At 40.5% G+C, this 24,202-nt stretch overlaps 2 protein-coding genes across 2 annotated transcripts; both read left to right on the top strand.

Moving 5' to 3' along the window:
• The first annotated feature begins 227 nt into the window (after positions 1 to 227).
• On the top strand, positions 228 to 956 carry LOC127317952 (large ribosomal subunit protein eL39). Its single transcript, XM_051348551.2, has 3 exons — positions 228 to 373; positions 483 to 586; positions 690 to 956. Exons 1-3 carry the CDS (start codon positions 371 to 373, stop codon positions 736 to 738), a joined length of 156 nt encoding a protein of 51 aa, XP_051204511.1. The 5' UTR covers positions 228 to 370; the 3' UTR covers positions 739 to 956.
• Positions 957 to 5,938: 4,982 nt separating this feature from the next.
• LOC127313503 (obtusifoliol 14-alpha demethylase-like) lies at positions 5,939 to 7,947 on the top strand. The gene is made up of 2 exons (XM_051343997.2): positions 5,939 to 6,647; positions 6,782 to 7,947. The coding sequence occupies exons 1-2, from the start codon at positions 6,177 to 6,179 to the stop codon at positions 7,775 to 7,777; spliced, it is 1,467 nt and encodes a 488-aa protein (XP_051199957.1). The 5' UTR covers positions 5,939 to 6,176; the 3' UTR covers positions 7,778 to 7,947.
• The last annotated feature ends 16,255 nt before the right edge of the window (positions 7,948 to 24,202 follow it).

The following is a 24,202-nucleotide window of genomic DNA, read 5'->3' as shown; positions in this document are numbered from 1 at the left end:
TATTTTTTAAATTTGAATATTGAAAAACAAAAAATATTAACAGAAAAGAAACAGCAAAAAATAAAAAGCTTACCTACTCTTAATGGGCCGCGGCCCAACCAACCGACCTGGTCGGTGGGGGTGTGCGGTGCCCCGTACAGCCCGACCAGGTCGGTGTACAGCATCCCCCATGTAAAAGAGCTGTGCGGAGTGGAGATTATATCACTATCAGCCCAGGGCAGCCCAAGGCAGCCCAGTTATGTTACTGGACTCGGGCCCAGTTGCAGTAGCTATCCCGTACTTCTAAGAACAACTCATCGCGGCCTCCATTCTCCTCTTCCTCCGATCAGGGTTTCCTCGCGCCGCCGCCGCCTTCGTCCCCGCCGCCAAGATGGTACGCACCTTCGTTTGCTCTCTCTCTCTCTCTCTCTCTCTCTCTCTCTCTCTCTCTCTCTCTCCTTGGATTCCCGCTGACTTGTTCCGTTGCTTCTCATCTCGTGTAGCCGTCGCACAAGACCTTCCGGATCAAGCAGAAGCTGGCCAAGAAGCAGCGCCAGAACCGCCCCATCCCCTACTGGATCCGCATGCGGACCGACAACACCATCAGGTACGATTCGCCGCCGTGATCTCCGCTCTGCTCGCTTGATGTTGTATTTCTGGATGAGAGACAGCTCCTCTTATCTACTCCTGTTTCTCTGTTGCTGTCTCAGGTACAACGCGAAGCGCAGGCACTGGCGCCGCACCAAGCTCGGGTTCTAAGCAGGGGAAGAGAGAGGGAACCGGATGCTGCCGCTTGGAGATGGATCTAGGGTTTATGAGTTGCCTCATATTTCGATGTTTCTGTAAGCTAGCAAGTGGATCCGGTTTCCCAATTTTAAGAATTTACTTGTGTTGAAGAGATTATATTAGTACTTCTTGTAGCGTACCTGGGATATCACCATGTTGTGCTGATTCAGAAGCCACTTTTATCCTGCTTAGATTCTTGACGTTATCTGAGTTGCAGTGGCTTGATCAGTCGAAATCCGTTATTAGCTTCATTTGTTTTTGTGATGTATGAATCTATTTCTTGTGTCCTGTTTTTATCCTCTACTCATTTGTGATGTAGGACCGATTACTGATTGCTTGATAAGTGATGATCTGTTGCAGTTTGGGCAGTCCCTTTATCTCTCGATAGACTGTTGTAGTTATGTGTAATTCCCTGGCTTGTGCCCACTATTCCATACAATTACAACCTTTCATGTTTACTCGTTTGGTTTTCTTTTGATGTGTATAGGAGCTTCATTTCATGTTTCTGTCCTAGGTAGTACAATTTCTTGAACTAATGTCAGATACAGCACACCATTCTTTCTCTAATTAACAACGCCTAAGCAAGGATTTGTGCAAGGGCATGCACCACTGTTCTTTATGCCCACAATTGTCCATGAGCAACCACTATATTTTTTATGGTATGTTTGTGATTATATATGTATGTATGTATGATTTTTTTTTTTAATTTTCATTAGATTATGGGTGCTTAGTTTACTGGTGAGACATTCTTCATTTTGTTGTGTTACTGGAATTTGTAAATTTATTTGGGTATTGGTAGCTTCATATTTTGTATGTGAACTTGCTTTTGTATTAGAAACCATCCATCTGATTTTTCAGACTATATTAGATCTAGAGAACCGTGTTGGTAAATGTTTGTTTCACTTGCGAGCTCTTTATTTGACATATCCAGCCTGCTGCAATATAGCTTATGTAATATAGTCTTGGGTGCGTTCTTAAATTTACGGAGTACATAATCTGCTATGACTTCATTTTACTAATTAAAGAACCACTTTATCCTGCTTAGGGTCTATAATTTGTGTGAGCTACATTGCCATATCAACTGAAATCCTGTACCATATTATCTGTTATATGAATAGGTTTGTCTGTAGTGTCTGTTTCCTGTTTTATTTTGTGTTGAATGTAATTCACTGATTTCTAAGTGTCATACACAACTATATGTTAGCAGTTTCATCTTTTTCATGTGGGTTAACCAGAACATTATGCGTCTCTTTGCCAAATGAGATTATATTAGTAGTGCTTGTAGCACACCTGACATATTGTCATATTATGCTGATTATTGAACCATTTTTATCCTGCTTAGGTTCTTGATTTTTGTCCGAGTTGCAGTGGCTTGATCAGTTGAAATCCATTATTAGCTTGATTGGTTTATGTGTTGTATGGATCTATTTCTTGTGTCCTGTTTTTATCCTCTACTCATTTTGATGTAGGATCGATTACTGGTTGCTTGATAAGTGATTGATCTGCTGCAGTTTGGGCAGACCTTTATCTCTCGATAACCTGTAATTCCCTGGCCTGTACCCACTATTCCATACAATTACAACCTTTCATGTTTACTTGGTCGGTTTTCTTTTGGCGCGTATAGGAGTTTCATTTCATGTTTCTGTCCTAGGTGGTACAATTGCTTGAACTGATGTCAGATATAGCATGTCGTTCTTTCTCTAATGAGCAACACATATGCAAGTATTTGTGCAAGGGCATGCACCAGTGTTATGCTCACAATTGTCCATGAGCAACCACTATATTTGCTAATATTTGTGATGGTATGTTTGTGATTATATGTATGAACTTTGTTAGTGTTATGCTGTTTGTGTCGCATTCTCCGTTTTGTGTTACTGTAATCTGTAAAGTTATGTGGGTAATGGTAACCTCATATTTTGTACCTGAACTTGCTTTTTTTTTAGTAGAAAACATCTATTTGATTTGGCAGACTATATTAAATATGAAGAAATGTATTGTTAAATGTTTGTTTCACTTAAGAGCATTTTTCTTTGACATATCCAGCCTGTTATAATATAGCTTATTCCCAAGCTATGGAGTGGCTTAGAGGAATATAGTTGTAGCAGATTACATCTGTTTTTCAGCGGAAATACTTACTCAGGATGAGTATCTTGGGTGCCTTCTTAAATTTGTGGAGTATCATCTGCCATGATTTCATTTTACTAATTAAAACAAAAAGTCACTTTGTCCTACGTAGGTTCTATAATTTGTATGAGCTTCATTTCCCTATCAACAGAAATCCTGTGCTATATGTTGTATGAATAGGTTTCTATGTAGTTTCCGTTTCATAAATTCCTTTTTAGATATATGGTTGTTTACCTGTACTCGAAAAGTGGATTGTCCTGCTTTATTTTGCGTAGATTGTAATTCACTAATTTCTGGGTGCATACCTAGTACAACGTTCATCTTTTCATATGGGTTAACTATATCAGTTATGCAATAAACTGCCATCCATCCATGAGTATTTTTATTGCCACACTATTGTACTAACGTTTCTTGTAATATTCTACAGTTTGTTGTATTTTTCTTACTGGTGGTGGTTATGCAAGAATTATTGCATGCCTCTACCGTGGTTCTTAGGGCCTGTTTGTTTGGGCTTTTCCTAGCTTTCCACTAAAATAAGCAGATGAAATGAACCAAACAGGGTGCTTTGGCTGTAGGCTTTTCCGAAGCCGCCGAGCGAAATACACACGGAAGAGAAAGCACCTCGGTCGGGGAAGAGCATTTCTGCTCCCGGGCACAGCTGCACACGCTATCCTCATCGTCCATGTGAGCATGGAGATATGTGTGGGGCACGTTTTCTACACCGCTGCAGTCTGCCGTATGTAATGTACCCCGTATCAGACAAAAAGACATTAAATGGGAGCCGTGCCATGCATCTAGTATTGTCAGGTTTTAACATGCGTCTAGCTCAGCCAAACCCTGACGCAAGGTCATGGTGAAGCAAGCGTGCGACACGTACTCGTCCATGTCTAGATGCAACGACTTTCAGGGGCAACCATTATTACACAGGACCCACATGTGGACCATGCCAGCCAAATAGAAAATTGTAAATACAGATAGCAAATACAGGAGCATCTATGCCCGCGTTCAGATAAGCATTTTCGCCTCGGGAGGTGCTTTTCCTGGCTTCCCGCAGCTTCCTGACTTAAGACTGAACCGGTATACCCTTTTGACCCTTTTATCCATGGTATTTACAAAGAACTGCCACTGAGCATCCTGACCGAAACGTCACGCGCGCCACTCCAGCCAACAGGACATGCAGCGTTGCTTCTCCGAGACAATTAGCAAACAAATAATCACTATAGATAATTATTACGCTGGCGCACTGCATGCAGCTGCTACTAGCTCTTTGATTAACGCACAGTGCATCAGAGAGACAAGAGAATCGCCGCAGAAATTTATAAGTAAACTTTGGCATGCATGCCACATATGGATATAATACAAATGTTCCAAAATCATTGGAAAGAAAACCGTTTGGTGATCCATATATTTTCTTTGAATCGAATAAACTATTACAAATAAATTTGAAATATTGTATGTTCTTATGGCCATGAAGGGTATTTGGGACATTCATCTATTCACAGCCAGACAGCCAGCTAAGTTGCCAAACAGTGAAACTCGGAATAGCAGCTTTCCTCAGACAAATGCTTTCCTGACAAGACTTTTTCAAGACCAACCAGCCACAGCCCAAACAAACAGGCCCTTAGTCTCATTATTTCACTGAGCAGTATGGTTGCACATGTTTCTGGTGATTTGCATGTGTAGCTCCAGGAAATTCTACATTTCTTGTGGTATTAGTACTTCACGTTTTGGACATGTGCGGGGGTTTTTAGCAGGTAAAGCTTAGTTGATTGTCGAGTTGAAATATAAGATATCTAAAAACATGCTATATACAGATTGACTACATGTTTGTTTGGCACAAATTTTTTGACTAAGACCCACGATGCTGCAGTTCAGCTTAATTCTTTAGATTTATAATAATCCGTCTGATCCTATTAGTGTCATATTTCAACATTCTCTGAAATCTTGGTGATCTTGAAACTGAGATAACTAATTGTGCTGACTAGGGACTCTTCAGTTTGCTGGGATACTGATGAACCTTAGTTATTTTTGACTTGGCAGGGTTGTTTTCGATGTAATCTTAAGCTTTTTATTACACAACTAGCGGTGTAAGTCCGTTAGTTCCCCCGTTCTTGTGATTTGTTTGGTTGCGTGTATAACAGTATAAGAGTGGCAAATCAAGACGAGATAGATATGAGATATCTACTGCTTCTGGTTCACAAACGGCAAAGCGTGTGTATTTTTTCATGGTTTCATGATCCACGAGCTTTTGAGCATCTACAATCCACTGTGTTTTGCCATTTTTCGTCTATATGTTCTGGGCCGTGCATCCTCTCTTGTACTCCGTACATGAATTACCAGAACATATTCTCTACTGTTACCTCTGTTCCAAAATATTTTGGAACGGATGTAGTAAAGTGAGCCTGCTTGTAAATGAATTAACAGAACATATTCTCATTATAACAAACAAACAATCAACCTGGTATAGTGCGTGTGATCCTCCGTGGGCGAGTTTTTTCTAGCCCCCAGCTATGCGGTCTGCCTGCCACAGCAAGGCTTAGCTCAGCTATATTGCCTGAGATCCAAACGTTCGCTTAGTTTCCTTAGCCGTCTATCTCTGACTTTTCCAAGAGCTCTGCATGTTGCCATCCCCTCAACCATTTACGTTTCCTCGGGCACTCCTACTCCATCCCTGTTATATATGTGTGTGACACACTAACAACTTTGTGTGGTCATATGGAGTTTAGGAAGAAATCTTGCACCAGAACAGCCCTCTGATGCGTTCTCATTCTGCAGCTGTATCCAGGTATGATTGTATTTGGTTTGTTTTCTCCATGGCATAGACTCGGTAGACCCTCGCCATTAAAAAGTTACCACCTGCCAGTAGAGTCTCCTTGTTGCCTTGTGTGTCTGCAGGTACAACGAGCAGCTTTAACTTCTAACAATTCATATCTTCACTAAGATGTTTTAGAAAACTAAATTTACTTGCTAAAATGTTTTATATTAGTGAACAAAGGGAGTTGTAGTTTGCGCGTGATTTCTAGCACGAAATTAACATCTGGCTGACAAATGAAACAGTTTTTTTTAAAAAAAAAAAAACGGGGGCAAGAGCTTTGGCCCCAAAAAGCAGCTATGAAATACACAAAAAACACACACTATTCTCCGTCATTCACCTTATTACATTATTACTTCAAACTATATACACAACGTTAGATATCAATTTTCCAACTAAGATAATCACGTTTCTTGCAGTACTAATCCTATTGCCGTTCTGGCTGCAGGTGATATAACTGGGAGTTTATAACAGCATGGACATGACAAGTAACGCCGTGTGGTTCACTTTGGCTATTGTTCTCATCACTCTCGTACTCAGGATTATAAGAGGGAAGATTGCCGTTGCTCCAGTCAGTGGGAAATCCCTTCCACCAGTGGTCAACTGCTTTGCTTTACTAGGACTTTGGCCTAGCCTTTATTCAAAGGATCTTCCATCGAAGATAAACTTTCTATACAACAAGTATGGCAGTGTGTTCACAATTAGTCTATTTGGAAATCACATAACCCTCTTGATCGGACCACAGGTCTCAGCTCACTTCTTTCAAGGATTGGATTCAGATATTAGCCATGGTAAGCTTCTTGAGTTCACTGTGCCCATGTTTGGACGAGAGGTTGCTTACGGCGTTGATATCGCCACTCGGAATGAGCAGGCTCGTTTTTATGTTGACGCATTCAGGCAGTCAAAGTTGAGGAGACATTTTGATCCCATGCTTCAAGAGGTCGAGGTACATAGCATATTCTTGGCACCCCCTATGTGATTTCCATTAAAATTTAATAATTTTGAATCATTGTGTGGTAATTTCGTTTTTCAGTACTACCAGCGCACTTAACTTATAAAACGGTGTGTTTTTGTTCGTAGGGCTACTTTAGCAAATGGGACAAGGAAGGCATTGTTGACTTAAAACATGAATTTGAAGCGTTACTCATGTTGATATCAAGCCGCTGTTTATTGGGTAAAGAGGTTCGGGAGAAAATGCTCGATGAGTTCTATACACTGTTTCGTGATATTGAAAGCGGAGTGAACTTGATGAGTGTCTTCTTCCCATACATCCCAACCCCAGCAAATCGTAGGCGTGACAAGGCACATGCCAAGCTAGTAGAGTTACTCTCTGAAATTGTGAGATCACGGAAGAGCTCTAGCAGGGTCGAGGAGGACGTGCTACAGAAATTGATGGATTCCAAGTATAAAGACGGCCATTCCACAACCGAAACAGAGGTAGCAGGATTGATAATTGGATTGATCTTTGGGGGAAAGCACACAAGCTCTCATGCTACTACCTGGACAGGAGCTTGCCTACTCAGCCACACAAAATTCTTAACATCTGCATCTGAGGAGCAAAAGGAAATCATGCTGAAATACAAGGGCAAAATAGAATATGATGCCCTGTTAGAGATGGATACTCTGCATAGTTGTATCAAAGAGGCACTTCGGATGAACCCACCAGCGCCAATGTTGCTTCGCAAGGCACATAAAAATTTCACAGTGCGGACAAAAGAAGGCCAAGAGTATGGCATTCCGAAAGGGCATACAATCGCAAGTCCTATAGTGCAAAACAATAACATGCCTAACGTTTATAAGGATCCTCACTTGTATGACCCAGATAGGTTTGGTCCGGCAAGACAGGAGGACGTACTTGGTGGCAAATTCTCTTTCACATCATTTGGTGGTGGAAGGCATCTTTGCGTTGGGGAAGCTTATGCCTATACGCAAATTAAAATAATATGGAGCCATTTGCTAAACAATTTCGATCTTAAACTGTTGTCTCCTTATCCCAAAACTGACTGGAATAAGTTAATCCCGGAGCCTCAAGGAAGTATGATGGTCAGCTACAAGAGACGTCGACTACAGGGCTAATTAGCACCTGCTCTTACTAGTCCCTACTACCGAACTGATAATGTAGTAACTTTGCATGGGTGTGTCACTTATATATTATTAAGATGCATGGTTGTATCTTTTTATGATTGTAATCATTTTGAATAACAATTGGATAAGCTATAGTTGTATCATAGACGGCTAAAAGTGAAACTGGTGGCTGCACTTCAGAATGTGTGAACCTTGAGTGATCAACATATATATGCCTCTAAATATGTATTTCTTTGAATATATCCATATAACATATGGCTAATAAAGAAAAACACATGTTAGATATCGCTTCATTGTATAACACACTAGAGTCTGGCCTAAAAGAGAAAATGACATTGATGGTTATGTTTATTCATATTCGTGATACATCGAATTTGATAACCAATTTTTCTTTAATATGTTTCATCTGAAATTCCACGGATGTGTGTATTCAGCGCTGTGGATTTTGGGCTCTCCTTCCAGATATAGGGCTGATCATGCTGAGGACGTCGAGGTGATCCTCGCCTTATATCTAGAGAAGTGGCTCATCCGGATGGGATGTTGGTGGATCACCGCTAGCAGAAGAGAGTCAAAGATGCACTGCCGCATGGTTTGTTTAGCGCCTACATCGAGAATGATATGATCCGGATATCCGATCCGGCGAGGATAAAACAGGTGGGTGATGGTGTTGCAGGGTCAAAACATAAGATGGACCCCTCTCTCTTTCCTCACAGACTTCCCTCCTCGGCGCCTTCCTGCCCGTCTTCTGTTGAAGTGAATGCTATGTTTGACTGGTGTGTTAAGCTTGTTAATAAAGGTGGGATTCCTATCTTGCTTCCTTCTCTGTATGCAAACTAATTAAAAATACAATAAGGAAAGGTGCTCTTTCTTTTCGGCTGCCGAAGGTACTTGCTCTGGACCATAATATTTGATCTCATGGGATACAGTTTGTCTCCTAAGGATGCCAGTGGTTTGAGTATTAAAAATCTTGAAATTTAAAATGAGTGTATTTTGCTAAAATGTAAAGGTAGACCCATATGCCCGTCGGCCTGGACGTGATGGGCATATGGTGGGACCAACTTACCAATCCATCGTGGGGAGCCTTTGTCACCCCGATGAGCATTGACGACTCACATTAATTGAAATCGGCACACAAACCCATTGAAAGAGATGGTCGATCTTGACCATGCATGGGGGCACATTTTGGTGTGTGTGTCTGTGTCGTGTGTGTGTGTGTGGGGGGGGGGGGGGGAGTTGTCTATTAGGGTTTTGGTTGAAAAGACCACAATCCATGAAGATGTGGTATGGCTTTTTGAGTGGATGAGCATTGTTCTATTCCATGGTAGAAAAATCTTTTAAGAGTAAGGATACTCCTAGCGAAAAATTAGCCAAACAAGTTGAGAAGGCATTTCAGATGGGTGAACTAATGGGAGATGTTTGAATCAAGAACTTGGAGTTAAAAGGCCTGGGTATACTCGATGGGGTTTGTAGTAACCCGAATTTTTAAGGTTGTTAATTAATTTGAGTTAAATAATAATGGGGTGCTAATTAGTTTGTTTAGCTAATATCTAGTGTTTATAATTAGATGTTAATATGTGTACGGAAGAATTAATTTTGGAACCTGACTTGTTTGTAGAAATGCATGCATCGATGGGGTATGTGCATATACATTGAATTTGCTGGTATGAGCATATGTGTGAGTTAATTAATTGAAAAGGCCAAACGTGGCATCATGCAATAGGAGCTCAGATGTGTTGGCTTTGTGATAGCAGCTTAGTCATCACACACTGCTACGTGGACTCTTAGCTAGCATGCGTGGTCATGAAGGGTCAAGTTGATCTTTGCTCACTTATAGGCACGTCGGCCGGAGATTTTTGTTAGTCAGCGTCGAGCGGTCAGTCGGCAGCGGTAGAGCGGCCAGATATTTCCCTTTGTTAGACGGTTCTGCCTGCTATAAATAGGTACACTGCTTGCTAGCTCAACGTGTACCAGCGAGTGAAAGAATGAGAGCGAGTGGAGAGAATCAGTGGGAGTTAGAGCTAGCTTGTTGTGTTAGAGAGTGAGAGCCACGATTAATTAGCATGATGGAGGCGGTCAGATGGAAGGGTAGAAAGAGAGGTGCTGCTGATCGTAGAGGAGGTCCGACCTATAGTTTTGTAGAATGGGAGAAGTGGTCATACTGCTATCGGTTCATATGATTGCCGCTACTCTATACTGGAGTTATTCATCTGGATATTATTACTGAGGCAAGCTGTTTATACCCTTTCATGTATTTTGTTAGAATACACATTGCTGTTAGATATATGATACAATAGTTGGTAGATGGTATCAGAGATATTCTTGGGCTAATTTGCCGGTGTCGTTACACGGTGATGGATCCGCTGGAGCCACCGGTACGAATCGGGCATTAGCGCGAATATCGATAGAAAGTGAACAACCGAGAAAAGGGATGTTTTATAAGATAAAACTTGGTGCTACGAAGGTAAACATATTGTACCGGTCACAGTTCAGGTATGGGACTGACTGAGTTCTCCTCTGGGGACGGCCCTGTTGTGGAACGTGTCGATGATGGATCCGTAGGAGCGATCGACATTAGTAGGTTCAGGTGTCCGGGTTCTAGTGGGTCAAAGGGCTCTGCTCCTCTAGCGCCTGTGTGGTGCTAGTTGAGGCTGTCGATGTCGGAGTACCCCTCTGCAGAGTGTAAAAGTGTGAATTTCACCCCTGTGATTCCCGGGTAGGGAAACTTACTTTCATGTGTGGCACCATGCGTTTTTAATATGCCTAATACTTTAATCACCTTTTGTTTTTAGAAGAGCATTTCTATTTTACAATTTATATGATTGTGTATAATTGTTTTGCTGAGTATGATTTATCGTACTCACCCTAACTCCCCAATGTTTTTATCAGAGTTGCGCAGCAGAAGAGTTCGTCGGTCGGAGATTAGGCTGGACCAGCGGGTGGGAAGCGAATTAGAGAATTTAGTTGTAATTCTTGTAATTGTAAAGAAAATATAAATAGATGAGCTTCTCGTGATCCACTGTGCTGGTTATTGCCTGCATTTTTAGCCTTGCGCGAGTATAAACCTCTCGGTTTATAGGCGCGCGGCGGCTGTCTCGTCCAGGCCCGGTCTCGGGGCGTGACAGTTAAAGTGGTATCAGAGCTCTAGGTTAGAAACACGGGCAAAACGGGTAGATCATAAATTTTGCGACTAGTCAACGATAAAAGTACTTTCCTGTTTTGTGAATAAATTCCCATGACCAAACTAGTTTATTACACACATAGTAAACTTCTGCTCTAATACGATTGTTGGTGTGAACCTTGGCTTCCTTTTCTTCGTTCCATTACTGCTTAAAATAATTACTTAGATTTTTCCATGCATGCTTATTAATTCTTACAGAATTAGCTAATTTGATATATCTTCTTGACTCCTAGCAGTTTATCGTGACTCAATGCTTTCAGTGGGGAAAATACTTTGCATTACTCGACTGCTGTTTGTGTACTTAGGCTGTGTTTTTGTTTCGTTGCATGTCTACTGAAAATGATTGCGTATATGTAATATCCCAGGTTTAGAGGCAACAAAATGAGAGAACACCAAAGTGTGCATTGCATTCATGTATAGAAAATCCGGGGGATTTTCGCGCTTTCAAATAAAACTTACCACACTAACTGAAGTTTCACTTGACTTGCTGGAACTGAAATAGATCATCAAGTCAAGCGCTATAAACTTCACTGTGATCTTTGCTAAAACCTTGTTTTGGGTAGAGATGATTTAGATCAAATAGAATTAGATTTATATCAACACATTCTTTAAGAATCAAACTCTAACTTATTAACACTTGAAAGTAGCAACTACCTTTGTGTGTAATTTAATTCACTTATAAATAAGTTAAACCACAGGGTCTAAAGTGCATAAAAGCTACACATTCTTATTTAAATCATAACTTATTAAATATATGGAATATCATAAAACTAAATCCATTTACATTACGAATTATAGTTCAAACTATTTGAATAAAACTAACTATGAGTATTTTGAAACTCATTTGATCATGCCTTGGTGAAATCAAACCCAACTATCCAAAATTGAGGAATAACCTTCAACCTTGACCTTTTGACCAATATTATAATATAAATCCAATCAAATATGATATAGTGACTCATCAACATTAATAAACCATACACAAGATATTTAGTAACAAATGCCACTTGGCTATCCAAAAATAAATCATATGAGAGGATAATGATCTTGCCACATAGGATGAAAATATCTACATGACTTGCTTTCCAAGCTATGCCACCTCATGCTCAAAGGATTGCTATGGATGAGGGCATGACAACCAAGCACCTTACTCATCAAACCAACACAAGAGTCACCACCTATGTGTCATGATACTAGAGCTTGCTCAAGCCTATAAATAGAGCCACACCCTTCATCCATTTGCTCATCAAGTACCATGATACATGGGAACAAACACATAGAGCCACTCCATGTGAATTAGCTAGGATCAAGATGAAGAAGCTAGGAGGTGGAGGCATACCACAAGATGCAGGTTTATCAGATTTCCTGAAGAACAAGCTACAGAAGATACCAAGGTAGAATTCCTAGGGAAACCATATATTTAGAGGATCATATCATCATCTCTTAAGTAGGACCTTAGGATATTCCAAGACATTGAGAAGTGAGAGAAGTTATAATACTAATCATAACCATGCCCATACAAGAATACTAGAGTAGTACTAATTCTAGTTGTTCAAGACAACATTTGATCTGGGAGGTGAGAACCCTATTCTAATAGCAATACCTTAGGAAACCAATTCCATAATCATCACAACTTAGTATTAATTATAAACCCTAAGAATCTAGGATGAGTGTGATGAGAGGAATATTAAAGAGGGATTAGTGAGGAATGAGTGTATCTTGTCTAATGCATGATCTTACCTTATAGCCTTAACTGATTACATAAATCTATATGATAAGTAGATACCATCCATCACATAAAATGATAGGTAAAACCCTAGCCAACTAAATATAACTCTAGCCTATGCTCATATCATAATCCCAGTTGTGTATCACATAGGTGCTCACAACTAAAACCTTAAATCACATCTGAATTCCAATTCAAGTATCACTTTGATTATAAGTAACACCCTGCCATGCCTCATGCCTATTTTATACTTCAATTAATGAAGCATTATCAAATTCTTAAACCCTAAGAAATATCATACACATAAAATAATGAACCAATTCCATACCCTTTTCCATTTGTTGAACTCTAGACATAATTCAACTATATGTGAGTAATCACTATGGTTAAGCAATAGAAAAATATAATATGTTCACCATGCACATGTTCTAAATTTGAAAAGCATTTAAACAGATTTGATTTCTAAAATTTAAAAGCAATTGAGATGAACCCTAACATAATATCTATTTGAATCTTAACTTATACCTCATAAGAACCAAAATTAATCAATTATAAATGATTGTTTAAAAACAAAACAAGACAGTGAGTATCATTATCAAATTGTTATGATATTCAAATAATTTAGAACCTGCAAAACAAAACAGAATTCAAATTTGAATTCAAATAGCAAATTCAAAACAGAAAATAGTAAAGAGAGAAAAAGAAAAGGAGGCTTACCTGGCCGTCCAGCCCAGCACCGCAGCCCATGGACAGCCCAGCCTTGGCCCAGCACCGCAGCCCAGTACCAAACCACCTGACCACTTACCGTTTCGCCACTGGCAGAAAACAAAGGGGGGTCGTCGTCTTCCTCCCCGGCATCGACAGCGCAGAGAGGAAGCTCCGCCACGTCCTCGACGAGGATAAGCTCGACCCGGGCACCGCAGAAGATTCTAGAACTCCACCCTATAACCCTCGCGTCCGAGCCTATCCAAAATCGTCAAGATTCACGCCCAGAACAGCGACGACATCGTCGTCCTATCCCGACCACTACCGCCGGTGAACTTACCAAACAGACCTCGCCTAGAGCTATAAATAGGAGCTGAAGAACCGCCGTGATCTCCTTGTTCTTCGCCGCCCTTCCATTTCCTCTCAGCCCATCTCTATCTCTCTCAATCAACCAAACTCACCGACAGTCCTTCTCCGGCTAGCCGTCGATTGAGGCCGCCCCGGAGCTCACCGTTTGGTCGAGGAGATGCGCCTCGACGTTGCCGTTCTTCTGGCAAAGCTACGCATCAAGGGGAGCTCGGAGCGACGCCAATTTTGGGTTTTCCCCTTGCAGCAGATCGTCGGGAATGGCAAAGTCCTCGCCGTCTCCGTCGTCCATCGTCACCGTCGACCACGCCATCATATCCAGGGTGAGTTTGCGCGTCTGTAGAGCCAGATCTCGCTTCCTAGCATGCATCCTAGCCCCGATTGGCATTTTGGCCGAGCAGCGCCACCGCAGACGAGTTCACCGGCGATGCTCCGGTGACCTTTGCGTGGTGGTGTTGTTGCTCGCTTGCTCAGCATCAAACCCTGGTTCGAACGAAACATGTTAGGTAGTCTCTGGGGGTCTCTAGCGGTCGATCTATTGCTCACCGGAGCATCGCCGGCGTCCCCTCCGGCAAGATCGACGTGTCACCGCCACCTCATCTCTGTTGACTGGTTGTTGCCCGTGTGGCAATTGACTCAGTCCACAGGCCCACCAGTCAGTGACTGTGGGTACAGTTCGAATCGGTATGTGTAGTAATTATCATTTGAATTAAAAACCAGTAAATAGTTGAAACTTTGCAAAATCATACAAAATTCATATCAACTCAGAAAATTATAAATAATATATCAAAATGCTCACAAAAATAAACTCTATTCAAATAAAATATAAAACAAAAATGTGTGTCAAAATAAAAATTCACTTATTTTAACCTTATCTATTATGCCTTTTCATTTATTTATAATGCAAATTGAATTCAATAAATACTTAAGTTCCAAAATTAAATTTTAACTATTCAGTAACTAAATAAAATGTTAGAATTAATTTTCTTTATCATAGTTGCATTAACTTAATTATTAGTGGTAATTCATAAACCCTAATTTGAAAATTCTAAGTTACTATTTTCTTAAATAATAATAAATCAAGAAAATACTAAAAGCCAATATTAATTTAGTAACTTAAATATTGTGAACTTAAATAATTTTAATTTGCAAGTTATTATTTTTAAAACCTAGTAATAATTGTTAAACCCTTATCTCTGAATTAAACCTAATTAGGAGTTACCCTAATTATTAATTCTTGTGGAAGTTAATAAATGTCAAACCATTACTAATTATGCTTCAAAGTAATTAATTACCACACCTATATTTCCAAGCATCATTTTAGGAGATGTACCATAATTTAAAAACCCTAGTTTCAATTTGAATAAGACCTTGATTCCATTATTTCATGTGATCATTCCACCTTAGAAGCAACTCTAAAACCCTAGTTATGTGTCACATGTGATCATGTGAAATTTACTTGACATATAGAACCCTAATAAGTAACAATTGAATGCATGTTCATTATCCACCAACATAGAACCAATTCACATGAGTCATCATTCCATGTCTTTATTTCTGAATAAACTTTGTACAACCAATTAGTGTCACCTAGGTATAAACCATAATTTGTTAATTGGACTAGTACCATTGATCACCACTCCTATATACCATACCATTAGGATCAACCTCAACCATCAAACCCTAGTAGAACCATAATAATAAACCCTAGTACCAACCTTGTGTAGCAAATCACATCACATGCTCCTATTCAACTAAACCCTACCTAGAAAGTAATAAGCCACTTAGCTTAAAAGCAATTAGAGATTACTTAGTGAAGCAATGGTGAAACCATAGTAAACCCTAATAGCTAATTTATAGAACCATCTTGATAACCATCCTTTGATATGATGCTTAGAAAAAACCATAGCAATAAACCTACCAACACTTGCTATATAGAAACCATTCCAAGTTAAGAACCAACTAGTTCCTATTAATGAAACTAAATGAACCCAATAGTAAACCCTAAAGTTACATAACTCCTATGTATAGTAGTTCATATTCTTATTTAACCTGTTCTTCAAAAGTTATTCTTTTGAAGTACAAATGTTAATGAAACCATAGAAGCCCTAGTTCCTATTTAAAGTACTTACTATTTCTAAATCAACATGTTCTTCAAAAGTTATTCTTTTAAAGTATAATATAAATAATCATCAACCATGTCCTGTAGAACTTAAAATTGACCACTGTTCTTTACATATTGTTCCACCACTATTCTTTATGTGTGTGCTTGTTATGATGTCTTATATCACTTGATTATGATGCTAATATAACCAAACCCTAATAAGAACCTTGTTTGAGAACCATTCTAAAAGTGCAACCAACCCTAAAGAAATCTTTACAACTCATCCATCCTAAATCATCGAGGTTAGGTTACGCTCGGGACGATTGCATCTCATATTATGCATTATAGCATCTTTGCTCGTTCTTTAAGCATTGTCCTTACCGGACGATGATGGTATTTCAGCATTTGGAGTTCTCACGTATCGAAGCTTTTGCCTGCATAATCTTGCAGTCAAGAAAGGCAAGTTCATCGCTTGCTCATGTCATTTGATTATTTGTATCAAACTATATGCAAAGTACTATACTTATCACTCATGCATTGAAAAACAAAGTATTATTTTACAATTATGAATATGACTATGTGGTGGGCAATGGAACCATGGTATGTGTTGATATGGTGGAGGTTCCATTGCATGGGTTATATCACCCTAGGATTAATTACCAATGCCGTCCAGTGATTCTAGCGCCGTACAAACCGCGTTGACCATGAGATCTATAATGGCTCTGGGGAAGCCAGCCGTATCTTTTCCCTTCTGCACGCCAACGGATTGGTAGAGCCGGCGGGGTGTTGGAGGCACTGCCGTAGGTTGGGATAGCCTTTTAAATCCCCATCCATTAGTGATGATGGCTCTACGATCTATGAAGGATTGTCCGGAGTACACCGTGAGTAAAGCCGTATTATCGGGAGAAGTCTACTGGGGGTGTACGGTTGGACAAAAGGGTGGGTTTGCAGTCGCGGAGAAGGCGGTGTGGGCTTGGATCTTTATACCTGGCCTCACACCAAAGGAAGTGTGAACGGGGGCAAGTCCCTGCGGATGGCAAAAAGGGTGAGATCTCTTGTGGGAAAAGTAACGCACCTCTGCAGAGTGTATCAAATTGTGGCTGCCACTCCCTGTTCCGGGAAGGGAACTGCGAACGCGGCAGGAAAGGAACTCCACGAAGTTCTAGTCAACCTGTGAAGACTGACGGGCATAGTTTTCAGAATAAAATAAACCTTTTGAAGAAATGATTACAAAAACTTGCATTCGCCTATGACTTTCTGGTCTATGGCTGTAGCTAGTGCATGATACACATATTTCCTAATATGGACTTGCTGAGTACGCTCGTACTCATTCTATCTCGTTTGAACCCCCTTCTTAGATCAAGGCACCGAAGGAGAAACTACCGTGGAACTCGAAGACAAAGGAGTCAACTGCAACAAGATGAAGAATACAATCAAAGAAGTCAATGGAGTCAACTTCTGCATCAGCTATTATGGAAACCTAGACTAGTAATAGAAGGGAACCTTTCCCTAATCCTAGCACCTAAATAGCTAGATTTCTATAGCAAGACAATTAGCTCTTAAGCTTGAGTTAGCAACAAGTTAGACTACGAGTCGTTCTTCTGGAGCTTTATTTGAAGTTTTACCTCACTGTAAAGTAGGAGGCTGTGTGGATCTTATGTAAACAGTTCGTGTACTTCTATAGACATACCTTGGACTCGCATATGTTTCTGTTGTACCACTCTGAGAGATGTAATATGAGTGGAACGGTGTTTCACTTGTGTTATGTCAACGACTTGTGTACTACACCATGCAGTGGTACGCTGGGTCACCACAGTATATTTCCTGCTATACGTGGTAATTCTTAAGCATGGTTCAATTCATGTTTTCATGATCTGCAAATGGAAAGTTTTAGTGTTGAATTTCGGGGACGAAATTCTTATAAGGTGAGGAGGATGTAGTAACCCGAATTTTTAAGGTTGTTAATTAATTTGAGTTAAATAATAATGGGGTGCTAATTAGTTTGTTTAGCTAATATCTAGTGTTTATAATTAGATGTTAATATGTGTACGGAAGAATTAATTTTGGAACCTGACTTGTTTGTAGAAATGCATGCATCGATGGGGTATGTGCATATACATTGAACTTGCTGGTATGAGCATATGTGTGAGTTAATTAATTGAAAAGGCCAAACGTGGCATCATGCAATAGGAGCTCAGATGTGTTGGCTTTGTGATAGCAGCTTAGTCATCACACACTGCTACGTGGACTCTTAGCTAGCATGCGTGGTCATGAAGGGTCAAGTTGATCTTTGCTCATAGGCACGTCGGCCGGAGATTTTTGTTAGTCAGCGTCGAGCGGTCAGTCGGCAGCGGTAGAGCGGCCAGATATTTCCCTTTGTTAGACGGTTCTGCCTGCTATAAATAGGTACACTGCTTGCTAGCTCAACGTGTACCAGCGAGTGAAAGAATGAGAGCGAGAGTGGAGAGAATCAGTGGGAGTTAGAGCTAGCTTGTTGTGTTAGAGAGTGAGAGCCACGATTAATTAGCATGATGGAGGCGGTCAGATGGAAGGGTAGAAAGAGAGGTGCTGCTGATCGTAGAGGAGGTCCGACCTATAGTTTTGTAGAATGGGAGAAGTGGTCATACTGCTATCGGTTCATATGATTGCCGCTACTCTATACTGGAGTTATTCATCTGGATATTATTACTGAGGCAAGCTGTTTATACCCTTTCATGTATTTTGTTAGAATACACATTGCTGTTAGATATATGATACAATAGTTGGTAGATGGTATCAGAGATATTCTTGGGCTAATTCGCCGGTGTCGTTACACGGTGATGGATCCGCTGGAGCCACCGGTACGAATCGGGCATTAGCGCGAATATCGATAGAAAGTGAACAACCGAGAAAAGGGATGTTTTATAAGATAAAACTTGGTGCTACGAAGGTAAACATATTGTACCGGTCACAGTTCAGGTATGGGACTGACTGAGTTCTCCTCTGGGGACGGCCCTGTTGTGGAACGTGTCGATGATGGATCCGTAGGAGCGATCGACATTAGTAGGTTCAGGTGTCCGGGTTCTAGTGGGTCAAAGGGCTCTGCTCCTCTAGCGCCTGTGTGGTGCTAGTTGAGGCTGTCGATGTCGGAGTACCCCTCTGCAGAGTGTAAAAGTGTGAATTTCACCCCTGTGATTCCCGGGTAGGGAAACTTACTTTCATGTGTGGCACCATGCGTTTTTAATATGCCTAATACTTTAATCACCTTTTGTTTTTAGAAGAGCATTTCTATTTTACAATTTATATGATTGTGTATAATTGTTTTGCTGAGTATGATTTATCGTACTCACCCTAACTCCCCAATGTTTTTATCAGAGTTGCGCAGCAGAAGAGTTCGTCGGTCGGAGATTAGGCTGGACCAGCGGGTGGGAAGCGAATTAGAGAATTTAGTTGTAATTCTTGTAATTGTAAAGAAAATATAAATAGATGAGCTTCTCGTGATCCACTGTGCTGGTTATTGCCTGCATTTTTAGCCTTGCGCGAGTATAAATCTCTCGGTTTATAGGCGCGCGGCGGCTGTCTCGTCCAGGCACGGTCTCGGGGCGTGACATGGTTCACATTTTAGTTGTCTTAAGAATATTATTTGTTATATTCCATTGGTAATTTAAGTTATTGATGATAATGCACAAAGTTCCTGTAAATATCTTGATATATAGGATTAAAGCAAAATGAGTTTTTGATGGTATTCACACATTTGACTTTGTTTCTATGATCCACTTGATGGATCTTATACTATGTATTACTAATGAGCCGAACCTCGCTTTGCAAAGGAAGGATGAAGACATTGCGAATGTAGTGTCATTTCTAGATGAAGGGAATATGCCAGAGAGGCAATAATAGAGTGATTATTATCTTATTCCATGTTTATAATAGATGTTTTATTTCTCATGCTAGAATTGTATTAACCGAAAAAGTTAATACTTGCGTGTCTAATAAACAAACAAGAGTTCCTAGCGAAGCCTCTCTTTTAACTAGCTCATTGATTAACCGGTAATCCAGGTTTACTGATCATGAACATTTGATGTCATTAATAACAGGGTCACGTCATCAGAAGAATGATGTGATGAACACACACCCAAGTAGGTATAGCACACACCCAAGTAGATAAGCACAAGATCAAGTCATTAAGTTTTGAAAGGATACGGATGTCGCCTAGAGGGGGGGGGGGGGTGAATAGGCGGTTTAAAACTTTTACGAGATGGGCTTAACAAATGCGGAATAAAACTAGCGTTTACTTTGTCAAGCCCAAAGCCTATATACTATGGTTCACCTATGTGCACCAACAACTTATTCTAAGCAAAGCAAGCAAGTATGTGATAGCAAGATATATATAACTTCAAGCACGATGGCTATCACAAGGTAAAGTGCATAAGTAAAGAGCTCGGGTATAGAGATAACCGAGGCACGCGGGAGACGATGATTTATCCCGAAGTTCACACTCTTGCGAGTGCTAATCTCCGTTGGAGAGGTGCGGTGACTTAGTGCTCCCGAACGCCACAAGAGGCTCACCTTGAGGTGTGGTTGCTCGATGCACACCAACGCCACAAAGGCCTCACCCCAAGATGCGGTACTCACACCACACACCGAACGCCACGAAGGCGCCTCACCTAAATCTCCGGTGACCCTCGCCACAAAGGCCTAGGTCACGGTTCCACTAAGGGATTTCCTTCGAGACGGAAACCGGGCCTTACACAAAGATTGGGGCACACATCCACAACTTAATTGGAGGCTCCCAACAAACCGCCACAAAGGCCTAGAATCCGTCTAGGGTTCCAAGAACCCAAGAGTAACAACCCTCTTGCTTTCACCACCACGAATCACCGTGGAGAACTCAAACCGATGCAACAAATGCAATGGCAAGAACACCACAAAGATGCTCAAGTCCTTCTCTCTCAAATTCCAACAAAGCTACAAAAACTATTGGGGGAATAAGAGAGGAAGAACAAAGGAATTCACAAAGAACACCAAGATCAAGATCTAGAGAGTTCCACTCACAAAGAGATGGATTTGATTGGTAGAAATGTAGATCTAGATCTCCTCTCTCTTTTCCCTCAAATGGGGGCAAGAATCATGGAGGGATTGAGAGATAGTGCAAGCTTCTCTAGTTCAACAATGGAGGAGAGAGAGAGTGAGAGAAGCTGCAGCCCAAGGAGGAAGAAGGGGGCTATTTATACCCCCAAGAAAATCGAGCCGTTTGGGCAAAACCAGGGCCGGATATTCCGGCCCAAGTTGGGGCCGGATTATCCGGGGGGCGGATAATCCGGCCTCAGGGACAAAACCTGGACAAAATCCGGCCAAAAATCCGGCCCCTATCCAGAGCTGCTTTTCTTCCGGTCCTTAGCCGATTTCGGGGGGGCCGGATATTTCCGAAATATCCGGCCCGGATATTTCTGAAAAATCCGGCCTGGCAAAACTGCAGAAACAACAAAACTAAAACGGGCATAACTTTAGCATCCGGACTCCGATTTTGATGATCTTGGGCTTGTTTTGAAGCTAGGAACAAGCTCTACAAGATCATGTAGGAAACCATCATAGTCCAACAAGGTAGGATAGAAACAAATGATGAAAGGTTTGACCTATCTAAAAAAGACATACCGGTAAAACCTCCAATCTCGAAAATGCAACAAGTTGCCCATGCAAAAACCATTCTCAATGAACTAGAGCTTGTCATGAGAATAAGCACAAGCTCTAAAACATCACATGGATAAGATCCAAATAAAACCAAGAAAGATGATGCAAGGATGCAAAGGTTTGAGCTCCCTCCGAATGATACGATCGAGTTACTCACTCGAGAGCCCTCTTGATAGTACAGCAACTAAACTATAAACCGGTCTCCAACTACACTATGAGACCGGTGAGAAACAAACCCTATCAAGAGAAAACCTTATACTTGCGCATTCCACTTGAGCTCGATGACGACGATCTTGACCTCAACAAGATGGAACGCCTTTCTTGCTTGTGCTTGCTTGACGAAGTCTTGTGGATTGCTCCCCCATAATCCACCATGGGAGAGCTTCTTCTTCGGCGCATCTTCACATAACCATGACCACCATGTGGATTGCTCCCCCATAATCCACCATGGGAGAGCTTCTTCTTCGGCGCATCTTCACATATCCATGATCACCATATGGATGGCAAGACTCAAGCAAAGGATCTCTTCGAGATGGCTCATCTTGAACTTGCACTTCATTTCTTCATTCTTCATCATGTTGATGTCTTGAAGTAACTTGAGGGCTCACTTCATCTTCATCTTCAAGACATACTTGACACTTGATATCCTTCATCAATTTCTTCTTATTGCAACCTTGAAGCCAACATATGATTCAAGAATTGCCTATGGACAACTCCTACAAATATAACTCAATGCAAACATTAGTCCATAGGGATTGTCATTAATTACCAAAACCACACATGGGGGCTCCATGCACTTTCAATCTCCCCCATTTTGGTAATTGATGACAATCTCTTTGAGAGGGTTTATATAAGGAATTGAAGTAACAAATAAGTTGAATATATAGAGCAAACTCCCCCATAATATATGCATGTGTGAATGATCTTGACTTTCATTGCATATATTGGCATTCAAAGCCTAGTGGAGTTTCCTCTAAATATTCAGCTATGCAAAGCAACAAGATGCAATGCAATAAAAGCACATGCTTAAGCACAAAGCAAAGACATAACCAAATTCCCTTAAACCCTCCAAACTTCTCCCCCATTGGCACCAATTGCCGAAATGGGTGAAAAATTTAGAAGGCCAATATAGTGAGAGTTCCTCCATAGCGTGTGCATTTCTCATAATTTGAGTGGAATCAAATGCACATATCCAATGACGAATATTCGGAAGGAATCACACTATAGATAGGATCAAAGATTGCAAAAAGATAACAAAGTCAAGAAGCTTCAACAAATGAAGCAAGCAACCAAATGAACCACAAGGAAGATACCAAAAGAAAGATAGATATTATGATAAGATCAAGAATATTGCTCTAAATAATATGAGGAAGCTCCCCAAGGTTTGTGCACAAAACTAGACAATTTGCATTAGAGTATAAAGTGCACAAACATGGAATCATCACTCCCATAATATCATTCAAAAACAAAAGATACCAAGTGAATCAAACTCTAATGATCGCCACAAGATAGTTCTCTAAATCAAATGAGGAAGCTCCCCAAGGTACATGCATAAATTAAAATGTTGTATTTGAATACAATATGCATAACATGGAATCCTCACTCCCTTATTACCATTTAAAACACAAACATTTGCAATAGATCATAGATATAACAATAAGCTTAACACTTACAACAAACAAATAGTTGAGCAACAAGTAAGAGGCACCATAATAAAAAGGCTCAACCAAGAGGATATGTGAAAGGCATGATAAAGCATATTATAAGACTATTACAAGGATGAGCAAAAAGCATCATCATAGTCTTCAATGAATTATATTGCTTGGCATGACCAATCAACATGCAATAAATAAATAAGATATCAAAAGGAGATGTATCATCTCTTATGTGTATAAGTTTCTCTAAGTGGGCAATATCACAAAGATATTTATCCACAAAGAAACATGCACACACAAAATAGATACGCAAGAAAAATAGCATGATACCCAAGACGAAGTCATGCAATATACCAATAAGAATTTTTGCTTAATAGCATGGCCAAAGGCTCAATTTTATCTTATTGTACATTCATGAACTTCAACCACAAACATCTAAAATACATCACAAATATCAACAAGGGAAAGAAGATAGTTGGGATGCATTTGAGAAAGGCAACAAGTATCACAAACGGGGATACCAAAAGAAGTAACTAAATTTGCACTTTCATCTATATTGCACATGTGAGAGCCTTGAGGAATTGATATGCAACAAAATTGCTAGATAGGCATAGTTGGGATGGATGAATCATGAGCATGATTTAAAATACTTCCCAACAAATGCACTCATCTCAAATTACTCACATTCACGATAAAGAGATTTCATTAAGACTTTTGCAAGAAGCACAACATTTGCAAATCAAGAGATTCATGCCAAGATGCAACAATAAGGTTGGATACAAGAAAAGTATGCATGAGAAGATACTTGTTACCAAGATAGCATTGGTGTGGATGTAGTAGATCTGTGTTCGTTGACCATCCTAGCTTGCCTCAAGTTACCATTGAGTCACCACTTCTTTCCAAGAGTGAGACAAGCATCCAATGCATATCCATTGTACCTAACACAAAGGTAAGTACAAAATGGTCCCCAAACTAATTGGGTCCGAAGTAGTTAGACACACTACAACATATA

This window comes from Lolium perenne, chromosome 7 (assembly GCF_019359855.2).
Source record: "Lolium perenne isolate Kyuss_39 chromosome 7, Kyuss_2.0, whole genome shotgun sequence".
Lineage (NCBI taxonomy): Eukaryota > Viridiplantae > Streptophyta > Magnoliopsida > Poales > Poaceae > Lolium > Lolium perenne.
This window is presented reverse-complemented; position numbering and strand designations above follow the sequence as displayed.

Bases quoted from the DNA above. Each gene is read 5' to 3' on its own strand.
- LOC127317952 (XM_051348551.2), top strand. The intron at 587-689 runs GTACGATTCGCC...TTGCTGTCTCAG, and splicing joins CGGACCGACAACACCATCAG to GTACAACGCGAAGCGCAGGC.
- LOC127313503 (XM_051343997.2), top strand. From the start codon at position 6,177: ATGGACATGACAAGTAACGCCGTGTGGTTCACTTTGGCTATTGTTCTC. The intron at 6,648-6,781 runs GTACATAGCATA...TTTTGTTCGTAG, and splicing joins CCATGCTTCAAGAGGTCGAG to GGCTACTTTAGCAAATGGGA.